At 39.2% G+C, this 23084-nt stretch overlaps 1 protein-coding gene across 2 annotated transcripts in view; it reads right to left on the bottom strand.

Annotated features, from left to right (window-relative positions):
* The window catches only part of VPS41 (VPS41 subunit of HOPS complex), a 171644-nt gene extending 159766 nt beyond the window's left edge, over positions 1 to 11878 (bottom strand). The window contains exons 1-2 of one of the 2 annotated variants that reach the window (XM_019710243.3): positions 11809 to 11878; positions 3259 to 3297 (exon numbers count right to left, since the gene is read on the bottom strand). In XM_019710243.3, the coding sequence (XP_019565802.1) occupies positions 3259 to 3297; positions 11809 to 11829 (60 nt within the window). In that variant the 5' untranslated portion in view covers positions 11830 to 11878. The remainder of the gene's footprint in view (positions 1 to 3258; positions 3298 to 11808) is intronic. The other variant, XM_074340530.2, reaches the window with a different exon arrangement.
* Between the last annotated feature and the right edge of the window lie 11206 nt (positions 11879 to 23084).

Consider the following 23084-nt stretch of genomic DNA (forward strand, 5'->3'; position numbering starts at 1 on the left):
GCACAGCGGCTTTCGTTTCCAGCTGCATGACCCAAGTATTCCATAATAGAATACTGGTCCATAATAGAAAACACCCTATGGAAAATGATGACATTTTTATATTGTTGATGCCATGATTTCCCCTCCGGGCACCACTGAATTTATTCAGAAATAAACCTTTGCTGTGTTAAGCCACTACAATTTTGAAACTGCTTGTTACTGCAGCATAGCCTGCCTCTCCTGCCTCACATTTTACCTGGTTAAGATTATGGTTCATATTAAGTGAGACAATCCATGTTAAGCACTCAGCACAACACATGGCACACAGCAAGTGGACCAGAAAAACTGAAGTAATTGATGATTCTTCATGATTTAAATGTTGTTTGTCATTAAAATGTATAAGCACAAATCAGATGTTAAAATTATCTGGCAGGGATTTTAAAGCAGCCTTCATAAAAGTGCTTTAACAAGCAATTATAAATTCTCCTGAAATAAATGAAGCAACAGGATATCTCAGCAAAGAAATAGAAGTTATTAAAAAATGGAAATTTTTAGAACTGGAAAATATAACCAAAAGAAATAACTCATTGGCTGGGCTCAACAGCACAGTGGAGATGAGAGGACAGAACCAATGACATGGGCACAGATTAATCAAATTTACCCATCTGAACAAGAGGGAAAATGACTGAAAAAAATGAACAGTCTCAGGGGCCTGTGGAACAATAACAAAAGGGCTTCCATCCATATTGAAAGTCCCAACAGGAGAAGAGAGAGCAGAACTGAATGTATTCAAAGAAATAACGGTTGAAAACTTTCCAAATTTGGTGAAGGACATAACCCTACAGATTCAAGACTCATGATGGAATATTATGTTAATGTTTTCTTTGGCTGAAAATTATTGATTCTCACTTTCTGTTTTTTGCCTATAGTTTTGTAGGAATGCTACCTGCCATTTCAGTTCATTTTTTGTTTTTAATTAATTTTTTTCAATTACGGTTGACATATGGTATTATATTAGTTTCGTGTGTACAACATAGTGACTATACATTTATATAACTTACGAAGTGATCACCCTGATAAGTCTAGATGGGTATCTGACACCACACACAGTTACAATATTATCGACTATATTCTCTATGCTGCATTTTTATATCCCTTGACTGTTCTTATAACTGAAAATTTGTACATCTTAATCCCTTCACCTTTAGTTTACTTTTAAATGTCTTACATTTCCCTGAATAGCAGCAATAGATGATCTTATGGAGAGGGGGACATTTATTTGGATGGTTTACTAGCTCTCTTAGTTACATTGGCAAATAAAGTGCATTTTCTTTCACATGTGGCATTTAGGGTAGGTGGGCGTAGGGAGAGGGGAAAGCAGAATGGTGGTCGCCAGGGGCTAGAGGGAGGGGAGGGAGATATGTAAAAATAAGTCTCCTGATTTTATGCTATTTTTTTTATTTCTAGGCACCCTTAAATTCCCCAGCTTTTCACTTTTCCCTTTACCACCATGCCTCCAAGCAATGCCTCCCCCGCCCCTCCAGAAGCAGCCTCATCCCAGCACTGTCACCTCTGGTCCCACACACTTTCGAGCCCCCTCCTTTAAATTCCCCAATAGCCAGGGCTCGAATCCACTAGGTCTCAGACTGTTCTCACTAGTTCCCCATCCTGGGGGTGATTTTAATCGGTATTCTGCCACCTCCAGGGCTCAGCTGCACCCTCTGCATTACCATCCAGTCTCTGTCTGCCTCTCAGCTCCAGGGTCAATCCAGAGCTTGCTCTGCTGGTTTCAAAGTATTTGTTTCTGCACTTACACGAACGTTTACAGTACCCCAGGTTACTGATTATGCTGGGAACAGGACTACATGCACTTTTGTTTGCTCTCCTTGTGGATCCATTCAGTAGCTGAAGGGTGTGTGGAAAGATTTAGATTTAGGTGGCTGTCGACATCCTCCTCTCCTGTGAAACGAAACCTGGATGGGCTCTGACACTGCACGTTTCTGGACCCGTGATTCTGAGGACACAGGGTTCCCAGTAAACAGAGGTATTACCCCAAAATAGGAATGGTGATCTAGGGGGGTGGGGGTGGGAGATGAGGGTAAGGGGGATCAAATATATGGTGATGGAAGGAGAACTGACTCTGGGTGGTGAACACACAATGGGATTTATAGATGATGTAATACGGAATTGTACACCTGAAATCTATGTAATTTCACTAACAATTGTCACCCCAATAAATTAAAAAAAAAAAAAAAAAGAATGGTGATCTGAAATACTTTCTAATACTATTTTTAAAATTAACAAATATTACACCCTCGCTGTAAGTAAACTCTGAAATTCCTTACCAAGAGCCCTAAAAAGGGGAGCAGAGTTCCATAGCAGGAAAATGTTGGGAAACTTGACTAGCCAAACTATGAACTCACGATGCCATACCACATAAGATATTCTCTAGAGGAAACGTATAAGCCCACATTTTCCCTGACAAAGCAAACAAAATATGTAATAACTATATGCAATATCAACCCAAATTTAATAGACTTATAACGGCTACAATCACATTAGTGAGGATTTCTAGCAGGTTGTCATAGATACATTTATATTCCTCTGAGCCAAATGAAATAGTAAAAGGAAAAATATAATTATTTAGTCCATCTATAAAATGGGCAGGTTAATTAATCTGTGTGTTATGCTTAAACTTATTTCTTCTGCATAGTCTTGAAAAGGAATTTTTTAAAAAATCCTTCTTTATATATTACTTTTTCCTCCTTAAAATACAATCCTTAATTCAACTTAGCTCCCAACAGGTTTTAAGGTAATTACTTTCCCTTTTATTTTATGAAATAAACTGTAATTTCAATGATTCAGAAATTAAACTAATCAGCATGACATATTTATTAAAAGAATAATAAAATAATTACTGCAGAACCTGTAGTTTGTTTTACAATGTTAAGATTAGTTTGTAAAACTTTGCATCATTTTTCCCAGTGCCAAGATGCTTCAGGTTAAAATATTGTTCGAGATGAAGAGAGAACTTTCTATTCCTTTCCTGTTTATTTTTTAAGCTAATCCATGCCATAATTTTAAAAACCACCGGCATGATCTCCGCCAAACTCAGCCACCTACGGCCCCCTTTACCAGCCAGCCTTGGTCTAGCAAGGCAGACGAAGGTTACAACTAATATGCTGACAGCGAATGTAAGCTGCACCTAGCAAGGCAGAACAAGCTCATGGTGAGAACGTGGTTACCTAGAAACCCCCAGCTCCTCAATCATCACCTTACCTCAGACTCATCAGTAGATTCTTCAAGAGACCCGGTTTCCTACAAAGCACAGAGGGGGGAAATGGTCAGAACAGATGACAAAAGAATGAAAAATATTTTCAAGGGAAGAATCCTCATGCCCGCCCACCAATCTCCAGCTGGCCTGGGTGGAGGTAATCTGCAAGTCCAGTATAAATTAGGATTCCACATGGTCTGATTATCACAGGCCGCCTTCTTCTCCACACCCTGCAGGACTGGGATGCTTACTCTGGGGCCACACAAATCCACGGCTCCTGCTGACCTCCCCGGCCTGAGAGGTCAGCAAGTTAACAAATGAGCCCAGGAATTGTCGTGTGAGTACAAGGGAGGGCTTTTCCCTCTCTAAAAATGCAAATCAGCCTGGCAAAGCAGCCTTACTCATCTCAGAAGGGAAGAGGAAACTGCCATCTCAAATTATCTATAAGCCAATTTTTATACTGAAAAGCTCCTGTGCTATTAATTATTACGCTATTAATCTGGTGTAGCCAAAATGACTGTCTTGCTTAAACAGCTTTTACAAAAGAATTCCCTGAGAGTGGTACCGATCAGACAGTGTGCAAACAAGCTGCATAATTTACATCCACTCTTTAAACGATTAACTGGAAGACAAATTCTGCCATTTAACAGTTTCCCTCTTGCTAGACCATGAATCTTGCTGCTCTGGAGAAAACAAAGCAAAAGGGGAAAAATTGACTTGATCCTGCTAATCTCTCACCTGTCCACTGAGAGAGAATCTGCTGAGCCACGCATCCGCAAAGAGGTCAGCAAAATGAAGATTTACTTAACGTACTTATAGATATCAATAGCAATAAAAGGTTACAACTAATATGCTGACACTGAATGTAAGCATTTTACAACAATCCATGAGATAAAGAAAGAATGGGTCAAGGACATTTTAGATATAACTAATATTTTTTCAAGAAAAAGAATGAACATTTTAAAGAAAGTTAGATGCATATGTTACTCAATGTAAATTGGACAGCAGGATAAATGCAAATCTAGTGTTTGGAAACATTTTAACTTCATCCACGGAAACTAAGTAAGAACATGGCAGGCGGCAGGCTGCGTGGGTAGCAGCCCTGTGGACAACAGTCCCTGCTCCTAAAGGCCACTTGGAAAATGGGGATGAAAGTTACATGCAATTAAGAATTTTATTGTAGTTATATCATTTACCATGATGAATATGAAAATCTCGCTTACGGTGCAATGCACCCTATGTAGTTTAATGTTATTCTACAAATTAGGAAGGTATTATTAATTTGGAGCTACAATCTCTCCACAATAATGTTTTGTTCTTAGCATAAATACAACACATTAAAAAGCCAATGATTCTACTACTATTTGACAGTTCTCCAGAGAGTGAAAGACACGCACCATGCCTGCCCTTCTGAATTGTTTATCCTCTGTGCTCACCAGCCCCACTTATCCTCCTGATCCTTCTCTTTTGGACACATTCCACTTCATATTAACAGTCACTATTGTGACATCTTTACTGAGCATCTATTATATATATTCCCATAATGCTAAATGCTTTACAGGTAGCACCTTGAAATTTCCTAATTACCCCCTGAGATGAGAACACCGAGGCTTAGAGGTGAACTTCTAACATCCATTCCTTCCCGGACAGTCTCTGAATAGTAAGTCGTTGGCATTAGCAAAACCAGACTTTTGACAAATGTACCAACAAAGGACACCTGATTCTGCAGAAAAGTTATGTCATACCAAAGGATATTTTCTTTCATTTGGAATCCATTCAAGTATGCACAAGGGTTAAAGGGCAAATGTTTCACTTACATTCTTGATTAAAACAAAACCCTAAGTCCCCAGCAATTTCAATCCAAGAACTCTAAACCAAATTACACTCTCGCCCTGCACCGGAAAGCAGGCAGTGCCAGAATCTGATCCCTCAGAGCACGCAGACGGGGAACACCAGGCTTTCAGAGGTGCTTGCTGCGGCTGCTGGTATAGAACATTTCCCCCAGGACACTCTCAGACTTACCCTAAGCACCCGCACAAACCTTCCGAACACAGCTATAAGCCCAACCCCCAACATTACATCTTTGTCTACCACCCTCCCAAAGCAACGCATGGGTGACTTTTAGAGAATTAGCCTGGTCTGTTATTTCCTCGCTTCACTCATTCAGCAAGCCCCTCCTCTTAATGCTCCAGAGACAGACAAACGAGACCTGGCGGAAATGTCCCCAGTGAGGGACCCAAGGAGTAAGGCTGAACCTTGAGGAAGGTTACAATTTAGAAAGAGTCAGTGGTTTTCAAACATTTCTTAAATTCACACTCTATCTTGCAAAGAATCTAATTTTGAATCACGAAAAATATTAAGTTATAAAATCATGCTGTTCTCTAAATGAAATAAGCCAGACACAAAATGACAACAATTGTAGGGTTCCTCTTCTATGAGACAGAAAGTAGAATGGAGAGCGGGGCTGGGGGAGGGAGTAATGAGGATTATTGTTTAATGGGTAAAGTTTCAGTTTGTGATGATGACAAGTTCTAGACAGGGATGGGTGGCGGCGACGATTGCACATTGATGTGAATGTACTTAATGCCACTTAAATGTACACTTAAAAATTATTAAACTGGTGAATATTATGGTATATCTGTTATACCACAGAAAAAAAAAAAAGAAAAAAAAAGTCCTGTTCTTATTGAAGCAGAAATGATGGGCTAGAAGGTACCCAGTGACAGAATTATATGTATAGCTGAACAAATTCTGGGCAACAGGTTGAAAGTTAAACTCAACAATTGTTTCACTTTACCATTCTTTTGCAAACCAGCCCCTTAAACTCAATCATCTACCCAAACCTAAAGATCTTGGCGCCTTGCCATGCGACCTCCTGAATCAGGATCATCTTCCCCAAACAGGATTCTCTTCTGAACCCCTCAGCTCACACCTAAGGGCCTTTTCCTAAGGGCTATCCTGTAACATACACTGCGGCTAAACAAAAGGCTTCTGCCGCTTTGTCTCCTACTATCCTACCCAAGGAACAACTCAGCCCCCATTTGCTGGTGATGATGATCAGAGATAGGCAGCTGATCTAAAACAGTAGTAGTTGCCCTCCTCTACAGATTTCTTTCCTCTTATAAGCAACACCACATATATTTTCTCCAGGCAGATGCTTGACTTATTAGCTCATGTCTACAGCAGTTACAGAAGGGGGTCTGGAGGAAGGCAGCGGCAAACAAGGAAAGAGCTATTCAAACAGAATGTTAGCCACCTAGCTGCAGCCCGGGGAAGGGGCTAGTTGGGCTCTCAGAAGACTCTTCCAATGAAGGCTTTCAACCCGCCCCCACCCCAATCCTAACATGATCAGAGGGCCCACGACAGCGGCCTGGGAGAAGACTCAGCACAGTAGGCCTGAGAGGCCAGAGGGGTTAGGGAGTCTGTCAGTCAGAAGGAAGGAGAAGCCTGGACCTGCCAGGATGTGAAGTCTCAGAATTTTGAGGGTATACAGTTTGTTAGGGGGCAAACAACAGACCTAAGGGGGAGAGATGGAATGCTGGAGCCCAAGGAAGAGCAGCTCTGAACCCTGCAGGATGAAGAAACGGAATAGGGACCAGGACCCAGGATAACAGTCTACGCTGGAGACAGACATGAAACACAGCTGGACTGCCACCTTCTCTCCCTTCCCAGCAATCTGTGCCACCGCAGAGCTTAATGGCAGAGAGAGGAGGACAGCTCCCAATGTCTGACACAGGCACCGGAAACAGGAAATCTGTGGGACACGCATCGGATAGCCCTGCGTCACACAGCATCGATTTCACAAAGCTGTTGGGTACCCAGACTAAGCTGGTTGAGCAGGACAGATAAAAGAATACCTGAGGACCTAGCAGGGGCAAGGACTCAGGTTGCCAAGCCTGTGCCACCCACTAGCCTGGCCACTGTGCTTATTCTGCAGGTGAAGACAAACCTGATGCCTGCTCCCATCTGGTGACGTAGTGACCCAATCTCAAACCTGACTTTGTGTTAGAACCATCTAAACTCAGTTTGGGGAACTGGCCAATTCCCGCTAACAGTCCCATAAGAGCCTAGAATCACACGTATTTGGTAACAAAAACATAAGGAGTACCAAGTACTTAGAAGACAAAAAGGCAACTGTGACTGAGCAGCCATGAATGGGGAACCCAGAAGCCCTGATCAGATGAGGGCTCCCTCTCCAAGGTGGCACTGTTGGTGCTAGGGAGACGGCTAATAATCAGCTGGTGACACCAGCCTCTAACCAACCAACACAGACAAATATGAGAGGAAAACTTAACAAGGCAATCAGCATGTCCAGCTAAGCTACCTCGTGACTATAGTTACACAACGGTAAAGAGTGGGCCCCCTAAAAATTTCTGACCCTGTGCTTTTGCAACTTCTTGTTTGGGGCTGGCTTTTTCCTTTAATTATTAGTAAAGTTGCTCTTAATAGGTGTATCTTAGCTAAACTGTAAGAAAAGAGATTTGTGCATACCTAAGCCAAGCCCACATTTGGATGATAAATCGTTGTACTATTTAAAGACAACCATTTCAATCTGGCCACTTTAAAATTCTTTATCTCGGGCAGTCGGTGGTCAGTTGGTTAGAGCGCAAGCTCTCAACAAGGTTGCAGGTTCAATTCCCACATGGGATGGTGGGCTGCGTCCCTTGCCACTAAAAATTGAAAACGGGAATGGACTTGGAGCTGAGCTGCGCCCTCCTGAACTAGACTGAAGGACAACGACTTGGAGCTGATGATGGGCCCTGGAGAAACCCACTGTTCCCCAATATTCCACAATAAAACTAATAAAAAAAAATGCTTTATCTCATGTCATACTCACAAGAGTCCTGGAGAATAAAATACTCAGTTTACAGGCAAGAAAACTAAGGCACTCAAATATCTGTCGATTTAATTTTTCTTTTCTACAGGGGAGGACACATGCTCATGAACATGCCTCTGATCACCTGCAAGTGCTCTACGATAAGAACAAAGCTCTCATTTCTAAAGCAGAGGGAGACTTCAGCACAGAAACTCTCCTATTTGGTGAAGAAATAGATGGTCTAAATGAGCAAATATTTACAGGACTAGGTTCCCTACTGTTTGAAAGGGGTACCTGGGGAGCTGGCAGAGTAAGAAGTGCAGGGAATGTAATGTACAATACATCTGAATAATTTTCAAAAGTTTCAAAAAAATAACAACATACATCCTACTGAACCTTACGTACAATTTGACATTTTCAATTCAGAAGGTCATTCTATCCTTAATAAATTCATTTAAACATTTTACTAAGCACCTAGTATCTGTAAAGCACTAGCCCTATGAGAAATACAGACATGAGTAAGCTCTCGTACTTATTCTTGAGGACTCAGCAATCTGTAGAAGAGATAAGACAAACACACAAACAACCAGACTTCAAGCAGAATGTTATTCATAAGAGAGGTATGGACAAATACTGTTGGGCATCTGTATATGAAGGTCAACTATAAATCATTTTAGCGCAAGGTAAAACTGCTGTTTAGAAGATTTCCAGGCAGAAGGCAGGGTATTCTTCCCGTAAACTATATAACATTCGTGTAGCTATTTTTGTGAACTACCTTTACTATACTCAGCATAAACAAAGGTTTCCTGATAATTCTTAAAAAATGTTCATTCATATCCATAAAGTGATTTTTAGTTTGACAGTCTATGAACTGATTTATATTTTGTTAATTCACTCAGTACAGATCTATTTTGATTCTTGCTAAAATTAAACGGGAATAAAAAGCAATCATTAAAGAATACAATGCTCAGAAAAGTTAATAGGAGAGGCTTAGTCTTGCTCATCATCTTCTAGCTGTGTTTGCATTTATAGTACATGGTGCCAGTGGAAAAAAGCTTCCTTTTCCCTAACCTGTCATCACAGTTACTTCTAAAAACCATCTCACTTTTTAAAGCTTTCAGGGGAGAGATGGAAGTTATGTCAAGATTTTCTAAAAGGTTCTTGGTCAGATTTTAATGCAAAATGCACAAATACAGCAGAGAAGTTTAACCATTTTTAATCCATAAAGGACTGATAACATAGGTACAATTATTTACTACTTTTCTTTAACAAATAACAAAACAATATTTGTGAATGTTTGCTCCTTCCTGCTATTGACAATAGGCAATAGGCTACTGGTCTTTTTGAAAATGACAATGACACCACTGAAGGTGGGAGGGAGGGGTAAATGTCTGCTCTAACCATATGTTGGTGGTTAAAACATCAAAGATGAAATAATGACTTGAAGGAAATTTATGAAGGTGATAAGGGCTAATTCTACTTCATAAAGTAAAAAAAACATAATTTAGAATTAGGTTCTTAAATATTTTTTAAAAGGCAGGGTCTTCTAGGGAAAAATCATGAGCTCGGAAGATAAAAGACGAGATTTATTATACATACAAGTCTGAGCAAGTTATTTAAGTTGTCTGAATCTCAGTATGTTTATCTTTAATATTCAGTCATTTTACACATATTGAGCATCAAGCACGACTCTAAGTGTCAGGCATACAGCAGTGAACAAATCCAGGCCATCAGGAATCTTACATTCTAATGGGGAGAATATACAGAAATGAATACAGAAATATACAGTGGGGAAAAGGATGATGACTGCTAAGGAGAAAAATGATGCAGGAAAGAGGTTTCAAAGAATGGTCAAGCAAGTTCTCACTCAAAAAGGTAACACTTGGACAAAGATATGAAGAAAACGAGGGAGAAAGCCCTGTAGATATCTGGGGTCAAAAAAGGGAGCAGCATGAGCAAAGGTCCTTAGGTAGAAACATGCCAGCATTGTTAAAGGAATAGAAAGAAAGCCAGTATAGCTGATGCAAAGTGACAAAAGGGAAGAAGACTAGTGTAAAATGAGCTCAGAGAAGGGGGATAGAGCAATTGGGGCAAAGACCTATAGGGCAAATAGGCTGTTACAAGGATTCCAGCTTTTCCTCAATGCAGTAAGAAACCACCGGAAGGTTTGGAACACAGTGCTTGTCCTGACTTATACATCAGAATAAACACTTACCACACAGAATTCTTTTGTGAGGAACAAATGCAATGTGAAAGTGTTCTTTAAACTGAAAAGTGCTATGAAACTTCAAAGCATTCTTATTTTGTCACCAACTTTCTACATGTCTTTCTACATCAGACAGCTTTGTCGAACTCTGCTGCACAAAACAATAGTAAATCCTAAGGGCAATTCTCTCCATTTCTACCACCCTATATCTAAGAACATAAGGAGTTTGGTTTTTTGCTTTTAAATCAAACCACTAAAAAATTACATTTCAAAATGAAAGATGAAAACCAGCAATGAGTCATGAAGTTACATGTGCTTAATGAGCATTTTCCTTCGAACTGCCTGGAACAGAAAAGGGAGACTCCAGTGGTAAGGAGGAGACTCTTAAGTTATCACAATGACCACCCAAACCAAATCTCTACCTAATTTCTCAATTATTGGCATAAATCAAATGTACACAGGGCAAATTTTCATTATGTAAATGAAGTATATTGCAAATGGTACAAATTATGGACTAGGTAAACTTCTGTTATTACGGTACTAAACAGCTCATCATCAAACCACTTATTAGAGGCAATTATGGAAACTGATGGCCTGTTAATTTGTAAGGGAAAACAGTGCTAAGCTGAAATGACCCTGGAGATGGAAAACAGGTATTTCCGCAGGTTCTGGCCTTTGCTCTTTTTGTCTTTTTTATGTTACTTTGTCATTTCAGCTAATGTCTGCCTGCCCCTACCGCCTGTATGAAAATAACTACGGCCCTCACTAACTTCTACCCTAAACTCCAGTGCCACATTGCTAGGTTCTGACTGGACATTAGATGACACGACCATCTGATGTACTACCAGAAACAAATAATTCCTAACTTTTACGATGCCCAACTTTTACTAAGCACTTTAACTTTGTGTACTAACTCATTCCAACTTACACCACCCTTGAAGGACGGCATTGTTATTATCTCCACCTTGTATTTTAAAGTTAAATTATAAAGTAAAAAATAACTAGCCTAAAGTTACATATTAAGAAAGAGACCAGCCATAGTGACTTAGCTTTGCACCTAAATGCAATAGATACGAAACAAAACTCATCTACTCTCTCCCAGCCCTCCTGCAAATCGGCTCTCCCTGTTCTGCTTCGAGTGGAAAGGAATTTAAATTTCAGTCACCCGGCCTGGGGCTCAAGTCATCTCTTACATCTCCCACGGGCAGTCAGTCCCTGGGAGCCCAGGCTGCCTTCAAGCCGAAATTTCACGGAGCACGGGCCACAGGGACAGAGCCCCCCCAAACCCTCCCCCCTCAAAAAAAAGGGCCGCCTCATGACGCCGGGAGTGTGTCGGTAAGCCTTCCCCGGTGCCCTCCAAGAGCTGGTATCCCACCCGTTTCTCTGCTCCCGAAATGGCCTTTCGCAGCCCGCCAACCCCACTGTGGGCCGCCTCGGCCTCCAGTAGCTCCGCACCTCCACACGCTCCACTCCAGACCCCCAACCACCTCACCCTGGTCTCCTCTTTCCTTGCCCAGCTGTTGCAGCCTTTACCTGTTCCTCTGCTTCCGCCATGGTGCAGCCAGAGAGTCACGTGACAGACCCGGAAATGAGAGAAAACAGGACAACGGGGCCCCGCGCCTGCTGGGAAATGTAGTTTTAGCAGCATGTGAGAGCCAGGATGTCTGTTCTAGCTGGTGAGGCTATTGGGCCTTGGCTCCGCTTTCATCTCTCCAAGCTCAATGAAGTTATGCTTTGGAGAATCTGAACATAGCACTAATAATACTCTATTTTATTGATGGTCTTATTTTTTCCGTGATTATTATAGTATTTATTAATATTTACTGTGTATTAGACCTTGGATTTACAGCTTTACATGAATTATCTCATTTAATCCTTCCAGCAATTCCTACTATTATCCCCATATATAGAGAAGAATATGGTGCCTCAGACGTCGGACAGCTAAGTAAGAGACAGCAACAGGATTCAAATTTGGTTTCATCTAATGCCAAAGAATTAATTACCAAATGCTGCTTAGTCTAAAAGTATTCTTGCCCTTGTTTTTTACGTATGTTAAGTGAATATAAAGCAGTCTTCACAAAGGAGAACCAAAGAACAATTTATACTCCAAAAATATTTATTTAGCTCCTACTTCTTGTTACTGTAAGTTGACATCTCGCATCTGGACATTGACATTAAACAATTCTCAGTTGTTTAATTAAATTATCGGTTAAACTTTTATTGAGTATATTCTATAGGTAAATATTCAATATAGAATAAAAATCTGTCCTTGGTAAAATATGTAAAACTGATTCCGCAGGTTCCCAGGGTGTCCCGAAGCAGACTCAACCTGGAGCAAAAACCAGCTTCTTTTCTTCACATGAGAAATAACTCAGGAGCAAGAGAGATGCAGGAAAACACAGGGAGTTTATCAAAGCAAAAGTAAACAGTTGAGAAGGAAGTGCAGGTGAACTCAGAAATCAAGTTACCCCAGAAGGTCTTGATTAGGGTTTTTATCTTCCTGAGGGGCAGGAATTTAAGGACATCATCCTGTCTCCTCTTTAGGGATGGGATCTCCATTTTCCTCCTTTTTGTCCCTATTTGGTTCTTCTGGAACTGTCATGACGTCAGGTGCATGATGGGAGTTGAGGCAAATACAGTGTAAATGACATTAAAATTAGCTAAAGTTAGGCCTGGGTCATGGATACTGTCCCTGCCAGATGAAACTAATTCTTGTTTATCTCTAACTGCAGGTATCAGGTGCAGTTCAGTTTCCTGTTTTACTTCCTTGAAGGGATGTGCCTCATTCAGTGTCCTCGAGGGAGGGTCAATACCCTAGGCTATCTATCCTGCCTCAAAACCACTGCATTACTTCCATCCTTGAGCATGAATGATTTCATCTCCATTTTCTGGGCATTTTGAACTCTCCTTCCTAATCCTCAGGAATTTGCAGTATCTTGTCCAAAGACAGGCATTTTCTTCTTTCCACACATCTACAGTAACTGGTAACTAGCAGAGGGCATCATAAATGGCAGCATGTGGTATGTGCCCAGTGCCCTTTTTGACTCCCTGAGCTTATTGGCTCAGACCTAGTAGGAAGTCATGGTCTCAGCACTCTGTGCTTTCCAGGTCTCTAGCTGTAGCCTGATCAACCCATGATTCTCATGACGAGGGTGACCTTATCTGAGATACTTGTCTTCTCCCCAGGGCCTAAACGGCCTTATTTCTATCCTCTTCCTCTTGTGGGGGTCCCTCTTGTGGGGGAACCCCTTGTGGGGGTCCCTCTTCCAGTCTGCTGATCACTTGATCACAAAGGAATGAAGATAGACCAACCCCAAGGCATTTAGATATCCATAGCCAAGCACCTAATACATTAAGATCTTTTGCAAAGCAGCCCAGGACCAAATATTGCTCATGATGGGTTCCAAGTCCCACAAAGACTCTTATACAGACCAAACAGGCTCTGGAAACCCACAGTCAAGTCTCCATAGGAAAAAGAAATAAGCTTAAACCCTCTACTTTTCTAACTTTCTTCACAAACTGCAATTTTCCCTTTTTACATTTTGAGATAGACCTACCCATAAACGTCTAGTGGGCCTGACTGAAGATTTAGCCAAAGGTCACTGCAGATACTCCCCTGCTCACACAACCTCGAAGACTCTGGATACCTGCAAATCTGTTCCCCATTCAGTGTTCTGACTATAATAAAATATAATGAGCATTTGGATCTATTACTATTTCCTTCTGGACAGACTAGAAAGATGAAGAAATACATATATGGAAAGATGAACTAGAGGAAGAAACCCCTAGAGGCAAGCAGGTTCACACTGGGTCCATGGGCAAGATGAAATTCACATGTGACCTCCAAGCCCCATGTTTGGTCGTTAAAGTTTGGGGCTCCGTTTTCTAGGAGGTCGTCTAGCTCCTGCTACTCAGACTGTGGTCCACAGACCAGCAACCTCAATCTCACTTGGGAGCTTATTAGAAATGAGGAGCTCAGGGCCCCTCCAGAGACCCACTGAGCCAGAATCAGGGTTTTAATAATATCCCTTGGTATATTTACATTGAAGGAGAAGTGTTAGGCCTAAAAGTCTTTCGTTCTCTGGCAAATCACCTGTTTCTTTCTTGTGCATCATCAGTTCACCTCCCCACCTTCAAGCTATGGAGGTAGAGGTGAGAATCAACTTCTCGTTTGCAGTCAATAGGACCTAATACTGGGAATAGACTTCAAACCAGACCTAAAACATTATAGTTTCACTGGTTTTTAAGGATTTGTCTCATTAATTTGCTATATAAATCTGAAGTAGTTTACTAATTCAATAAATTGTAATTTTATTCATAACAACCTACTTCACTGTTTAAACAATATGAATGGCTTCAATATTTTCCATTATAGGACAGTATTTCTAAATTTATTAAATTTGAAAAATCAGCAAAGTGGAAAGGTGAGGTAAAAAAAAAAAGCCGTCCCTACATCCCTTATGATTAAGTGGTACTTTATAGATTCTTTTCCCAATCTTTAGCTTCCATTCCTTCTTAGATTGCTACCTTTTTCAGTCTAACGCTCTTTCTCGATAGCCAGTGACAAGCACAGCTACACCACATTACACTACTGACTCCAAGCAATGGTCTTAGCCTTTCCTTAATTGTCTCTCCCAAGTAACCAGAATAATACTTGTTAGTTTTAGGAATTTTGGAAATACTCAGCTTATTTTGCTGTTTAGTTTTCCAGAACCTATACCCACTGAAACCTGTTACCTTCTAATATTCTAGATGTCATTGTAACATAGAGCTTGTTGGAAGTTTCCCTGTACAAATACACTAGATTTTTTTAAAGACCATTTTTCTAATTACAAAAGTAATGCATATTCATGACAGATAATTGGAAAAACACAAATAAATTAAAAAAAACCTTATAATTTTTCCATTCAGATTATCATTGTTGGATATATTTCTTTTCTCTCTATCTCTATCTCTACCTCTGTCTCTCTCTCCTCTCTTTATTTGTGTTTAAAGTTTTTCAAACAAAAATCATATTATTAAGTTTTGTCATTTGCTTTCTTCACTTAGTCATATTTCAAGATCATTTCCCAATATCATTATAAAATGTTCAAAATCATGATTTAATGGGGCACATTAAAATTTCATTCTAGGAAAATACCATAATTTATATAATTCATTGTTTTTTATTCATACTTTGAGTATATCTAATATCCTTGCACATAATTTTGGCAGATGCTTTAATGAAAGGTGGTATCAATCAATTGTAGAAATAAATGAATACCAACCAAGTGAAAAAATGCAAGGCTATTTATTCCAAACCTGCTTTAGCAAAAAAGTCAGCCACCATCACTTGTGTTTTGGCAGCCACAAAGGCAGGCAGGAGTGGGAAAGCTTCATAGTGGAAAAAAGGGAAGGTTTCAGGTGTGCCTGGATTGGAGGCTGTTGGCATGGGGAAGCTAGCTGTAACAAGCTAACTAAGAGGGCAGTGTCCTGTGTGATTGGTTACAGGACACCATATTTAGCTTTTTCAGGTTGGTCCTAAGTTGAAAGTGGGGATAAAGATTAAGGAAGCTCTTTGTTATATTATTCGAGTACTGGCCACATGGGCTGATTATTACAGAAGTTTTTGTTTAGCTTCCAGGAGTGTTACTAGAGATAGCAGTCTGGCTTCCTGCAAGTCTGCCTGAATAACCATCTGGCTGCCTCAGCTGGTTATTGTAGATAAAGGGTTGGTTTCTTGAGCAGTTTGCTGCCGATCGTTGGTCAGAGTTTGGTTTTTATATATGGTCTGGCCATTGTCTGTTTGTAGATTCCATCTCTCAGAATTTATATTCCCAAAAGTTATATATGAGATCTCTATACTCTCCTACCATCAAACATTAGATATTGTCATTTTCTTTAAAACGTCATCAATTTATTTTGATGGGAAATAGTATTTTACTTTTTGTTGTAGCGTGTATTTCTTTGAATTTTGATAAATTGATATTTTTCATAAATTTTCTCACCATTTTCAATTATTTTCTGCATTTCTATTCTTGCTCTTTACTCATTTTCTGTTGGGAAATTGATCTTTTCCTTATTGACTTGAAAAAGTATGTCCAGCAGACAGCTGGTTATTTAGTTTTGAAGCTAAAAGAAGTCTGGCACTGGAGATAAACATTCTGAGATCTTCAGCATGCAATTGATATTTGAAGCACAGAGGAACTAACCAATAAAGGGAAAATGCAACCTAAAGTATAATCTTTTGGAATGTATACATTTGAAGGAACATGGAAGAGGATGGAGTTTAGACTCACTGATGTGGTTTTCTAGTCACTGCTTCCAAGAAAATATGTAAGAGAACAGTACTAAATGGAATATTTTCCCCATTAATTCTTCCTGTGAATTGGGACAATGCTGCAACTATTTAATTTTAGCAGTAAAATCCCTTGATTCGAACCAGGTCACACACTTACATGTTTTCTTGGAATCTTTGATTTTACTACTGCATATCTACAGACAAGCACTAATACAAAAAATATATATTAAAAATAATAAATAAATCCTAACAAAAGTATCAGAAAGAAACTACCACATTTGCTTTCATAGCTCCTTATTTTTAAATAAACATGTGCCAGGAACCCAGTACAGTGCCTCAATTATTACTTGTTGACTAAGTCAATTAATTAATTAGCTAATTAATTTAACATATCGCCATATGATGATGTTTTCCCAGTGAGACTTTCTTTATGCCCTGCCAAGAAAATAAGGAGAAACTGAAGGTTTAGAGAGAGCAGTTAATGACATAACAGAAGTTTACGTTAGCAGTTGTGCGAGGGGTCAAAGACGGGATTGATCAAATCCATTGGAAAGTTCAGAAATGACTTCACAGGGCAAGTAGCACAACAAGTGGTGCTTATAGGATGGATAACAAGGTCTCAAAGGATGGATAAGAAGCTGATGTCAGAAAGCAGAGGAAAAGGAAAATATTGCATGTGAACAGAGCAGTATGAGAAGAGACTCAAAGACATGAAATGGCATCCAAAGAGTCAGATATAAGAATAGTTAGGGAGCATGAGGTTAGAATCTGTCAGTGCCAACCATACATTTGTGTATAATTCCACAGGCGTTTGTGGCAGAGGGTACTAACTTCCTTTCTAATATCCATTTACTTCTACTTCCTTAACAAAAGAATTGTTGTAATATTGGGGGCAGAAATTCCCTTAGATAAAAGACTACATTTCCTGATCTCTATAACACAATTAAGTGTGGCTATGCGATTAGGTTTCAGTCAATGATATATGAATGGAAGAGTTGTTTGCCTCCCAGGAAAAACTCTTACAGGGGGACACACAGCTGGGGAGAACCCTTTTACCTTTTCTGCTACTAGGTTCTCCAGTATCCATCTAGGTCCATGAGGTGACCTTGAGGATGGAAGCCAAATGCTAAGGATGAAGAAAACAATAGAAGGATCCTGGGGTCCTGTTGACTTTTTGGAGCCACCATGCCCCCCTAAACTGCCTGCCTCCAGATTGATTTTGAATGAAATAATCATGTGTTATTATGGGCTGTCTACCACATTCAGCCAGACCTAATCCTAACGGATATATTGATGGAGACACACTGAGGATTTGGGAAACTAAAAATGACCTAGCAATAATGATATCCCCTCCTGCATACCAGTGAATGATCATTTCCCTATTTGCTCACCTGAGAATAGAAAAAGGAGAAAGGCAGAGATCACACGGACATGCATGTGAGAAGAACAGAATTTTATATTATATTATTTTTGGATCTTGGAACAGAGGACAAGCACAGTGCCCCAGGGTGTGATTGCCTCTGGCTTTTTCTACTTCATTGTGATATTTAAGAGCTTGAAAATTGTACAAGTCAGGATTAGGACTTGTACTATTTACAGCACTTACTTAGAAAAGTATAAGTTAACTCCACTAAGTTCCAGTATTCTCAACTGTCAAATGGCCTAATAGTACCTTCCTTTCTAGGTTATTGTGAAAAATAAGTGAGCAAATGTATTCAAAATGCTCTGAGCAGGAGGTTGGGGCTGTTTTTATTATTGTTGTACTTCTATTGTGTTTTTTGCACTTGAATATCCACATAATAAACACTGCAATCTCCTTTCCAGAGTTCATTTCTCATGATCCTCATTTAGAGGCTCCAGCCTTATTAGTTTTCATTAAAAAAAAAAAAAAAAAGAAAGAAAAGAAAAGAAAAGAAATTTGGAGGGTGTGGAGAGTTGTCCTGAACCTGGCCCCTCAAAGGAAATTTTATGCAGGGATTATCAGATGTCTCATATGATAAAGTGGCCTAAAAAATGTTTTCAGGGAACTTCCCGTTTCGGTTTCTTCATGTAACAAAATTGGAAGTCGCCACTCTGTCCTGACAACAAGTAAAAAGCTGAACAAACCAAAAAATCAACACTCTTCTGGGATCTGTAAGAGAGTGGAGGGCTCAGAGAAAACCCCAGTCCCCAAGATTGGTGAGACCAATATGGGCATGGAGGGAGTCATGGCATCCAGAGTATGCACAAGGAGAAACGCCGCAGAAACCCACGCCAGGGGGAGAAACCCTGAACTGTACTTGATGTTCAGAATGGGCAAATCTGAGAACTACAAATTCCAGGTAGACCCAGTCATAGTGGGCGCCCCACAATATCATGAGATTTACCTCCAGGAACTCAATCAGGCTCCCATAGTAAATACTGGAGAAAAATCCTCTCAGTCTTCAGGCAGGGGGAGAGGGGCAAGAAATCATTGTGAAATTAATCAGAGGACTCTGTTCTTAGCAAGGTCTACCTTCAGGGGAAACGATGTCATCATAACCTAACCGACCTGGGAGAAGAGAAGTAACCAGCTCCAGCCCACTCTAACCAACCTTCTCCACCTAAATGTGGAGGGAAAAAACAAAAATGCCTGAGAAACATATGTGAAGTTCACAGTGTCACTAAAAGCACAGGCTCACTAAAAGATAAGACTGGATCACAGGACTATAGAGTGCTTTCTTTCCCTCCCTCCACAGCTGACCACCATATTCCTAAAGGCCTATTTATAGCAGTTCCTTTTCCTAGCATATCATGTCCAGCTGTCACACAAAAAACTACAAGGCATCTCAAAACGCTAAAAAAAAAAAAAAGAAAGAAAAGAAAGAAAGAGGAAGAAGAGATAGAGCCGGCACCAGAACCACTCATGGCAGGAATGTTGGACTTACAAGGCTGAAATTTAAAACAACTATGATTAATATGCTAAGGGGTCTAATGGATAAAATAGGAAGCATGCAAGAATAGATGAGGAATGTAAGCAGAGAGCTGGAAATCCTAGGAAAGAACCAAAAGAAATGCAATATAAAACAAGGTAACAGAATGAAGAATGCCTTTGGTTGGCTTATTAGTAAACTAGACATTGCTGAGGAAAGAATCTCTGAACTAGAAGATATATCAAAAGAATCCTTGAAAACCGAAAAACAAAAAAGATCAAAGACTGCAAAAGAAAACAGAACAGAATATCCAAAGACTGTGGGACAACTACAAAAGGAGTAACATATATGTAATGGGAATACCAGAAGGAATAGAAGAAATATTTTAAACAATACTGAGAATTTCCCCAAATTAACGTGAAACACCAAACAGCAGATTCAGGAAGTTCAGAGAACACCAAACAGGATAAATAAAAATAAACTACACGTAAGCATATCATTTTCAATTTATAATACTTGCAGCAAATTATTATATGGATATTGACAAAGTTATTCTAAAGTTTATATGGAGAGGCAAAAGACCCAGAATAGCCAACACAGTATTGAAGGAGAAGAACAACGCTGAAGTACTGATGCTACCTGACTCCAAGACTTACTATAAAGCTACAGTAATCAAGCTGGGGCAGTATTGGCAAAAGATAAGACAAATACATCAGTGGAACAGAATAAGACAAGATCCAAAGAAATCATCGTTAAGCTGTCTTTCAGCTCTGTGAAAGACAATGTCAAGATATTAGAAGACAAGTTACAGACTAGGAGAAAATATTTGCAAATGACACATCTGATAATGGACTTACCCAAAATATACAAATAATTCTTAAGAAAACAAGCAACCTGATTAAAAATTGGGCCAAAGACCTTAAAAGACACATCACCAAAGATATATACATGACAAATAAGCATACGGAAAAGATGCTCCACATCATATGTAATCAGGGAAATGCAAATTAAAACAACAGTGAGATACCACTACATACCTATAGTAATGTCCGAAATCTGAAACACTGACAACACAAAATGCCGTGAGGATTTGGATAAATATGAACTCTCATTCATTGCTGGTGGGAGTGCAAAATGGCAGAACGACTTTGGAAGACAGTTAGACAATTTCTTACAAAACTAAACATACTTTTACCATAAAATGCAGTAATTTTGCTCCTTGGTATTTACCCAAAGAAGTTGAAAATTCATGTCCAAACAAAAACCTGCACATGGATGTTTATGGCAACTTTATTCATAATTGCGAAAATTTGGAAACAACCAAGATGTCCTTCAGTAGGTGAATGGGTAAATAAAGTGTAATACATCCAGACAATGGAATATTGTTCAGCACTAAAAAGAAGAGCTATCAGTCTATGAAAAGATATGGAGGAAGTTTAAGTGCATATTACTTAGTAAAAGAAGCCAATGTGAAAAGTGACCTATTGTAGAATTCCAACTATATGACATTCTGGAAAAGGCAAAACTATGGAGACAATGAAAAGTTTAGTGGTTGCTGGAGGTGGGTTTTTCCAAATCTACAGAATGTACACCACCAAGAATGAACTCTAATACAAACTATGGACTTTGGGTGATCATGATTAATCAGTTCTAACAAGTATACCACCCTGGTGAGTGAGTGATGCTGGCAGTGGGGGAGGCTGTGCATGTGTGAGGGGGGCAGAGTACATGGGAAAACTCTGTATCTGCCTCTCAGTTTTGTTGTGAACCTAAAAGTGCTCTAAAAATTAAAGTCATTTAAAAAATTTATTTTCTGTACAATCACAGAGAGTATAAAGTTATATCTTACCCATAGTGAAGATAGAAAATCCTACTGGTTACCCCTTTCCATGGTAATTTTCCATAAGTGATCATTGCTTTGTATATGTTAATACTTCACATCTATGATTTCTAAAGTGAATGGTGAAGCTTAATCTCTTTGCAAAAAGACCCGTCAAATGTTATGCATTAATAAGTAAGAGAAAGAAGAGAGTCTAGAAAGATTTTTTTTCTTCTTCTTAGGTTTGTTGTGATACATTTGGATAATATTTTTCCAGATTATTCTTTTCATATGTATATATAGGGTACTACCCACGTATGGGTTTTAAACATAATTTGGATCATACTCTACAGTTCTGTGCCACATTTTTTTTTACTTATTAGTATATCTAAAATGTAATTGCACATAAATAAATACATATAGAGCTACATAATTGTCAGTGCTTATGTAGTCATCTATTGAATTATCATAATTAATGTAATCGATCCCCTACTTTTGAACATTTAGATTGCTTTCAGTTTTGGGTTATTATAAAGCATATTATGATGAACATTGTATTGTCATACAATTGTACAATTTATAAATATTTCCTCAGAAAAGGTGTAGAAACAAAATGGCTTCATCAGAGGACCTTTAAAGTTGTCCTAAGTGTTCTCTGGAAATAGCAAGAATACGCTAAAGTGTAATTTTGAATAATTTAGGAAATCTTTTATTTATCCTTTGGATTCCTACTGCATGTTTTACTAACAAATATTTCAAAGACCATCTGTTTAGGTTTTCCCCAGACACAGCCTGCTTATGTACAATCCATTTACTGAACTTCTTTTATATTTTTGACAGGAAAACACAAAGCTAATTTTTTAACTTAAAGCATGAATTCAATCTGTTCAGAATCCAGGTGTTTAGCTGTTCCCAAAAAATGTGTTATTTTATAGAGAATCTTTCGTTTTCAATCAAAATTTTGAAACAAAATACTTAAACACATCCTACCATTGGATCCAAATATTATTTGTGAAACAAGGTCTATTTTTCAGCAAAAATCCAATTTCAAGGTATGTTTGTGGAGCAAGAGCCTTTCCATTCCATATATTTCAGTCCTTCAAACACAGACACTGAAAATTGAAAATGAAGAGGAGAGAAAGGAGGAAGAGGCGGCTTCCTTTGCCCTGGGTGAAGTAATGGCAGCCCCAGATGTGTTCTGAAATTTAGCATGAACAGTATGGTAATGAATCAAAACTTAGTGTCCGCTATATAAACAGGAATGAAAATGTTTCTTAGACAGAATACTATTTAATTCACAATACTGTGGAATCTATACATGTTATGAAAAACAGAAAACTGTTGCACTACCAGTAATTAAATAAATTATAACATTGTGATGTTGGTTTCACGGTTTTGTCCTTATGCTGAATATTGGCTCATGAAGCAAACCACACTTAATCAGCACAGGATTTTATTTTTTACCTTATTGTGTTCCTGCTGGACTCCAGTCATTTATTGGAATGTGACAACCAAGGAACTTATCCACCACTTATGGCACTGTCATCAAGATGGCGCCATCTTAGGTACAGTTCCCTGACCTAGAAATGAGATTTAATGTCTTTTAATTGTTGCTTTAAGGAGAGAAATAACTTTAACTATCACTAGGGAAGGCTTAGCCCCCAAAAAGAGAGCATATTAGAAAGAATACAAGGAAGAAGGAGGTTCACAAAATGAACATGTAAGATAACACTGCACACTAAAAAGAAGCGATTCCTTCATCTTTAGGTAATCCTTGTTAGATTCCAATTGACATTTCTAGCTGGTTTGACAGCTCCTG

This window comes from Rhinolophus sinicus, chromosome 4, assembly GCF_057876585.1.
Source record: "Rhinolophus sinicus isolate RSI-liver-muscle chromosome 4, RSI-T2T, whole genome shotgun sequence".
Classification (NCBI taxonomy): Eukaryota; Metazoa; Chordata; class Mammalia; order Chiroptera; family Rhinolophidae; genus Rhinolophus; species Rhinolophus sinicus.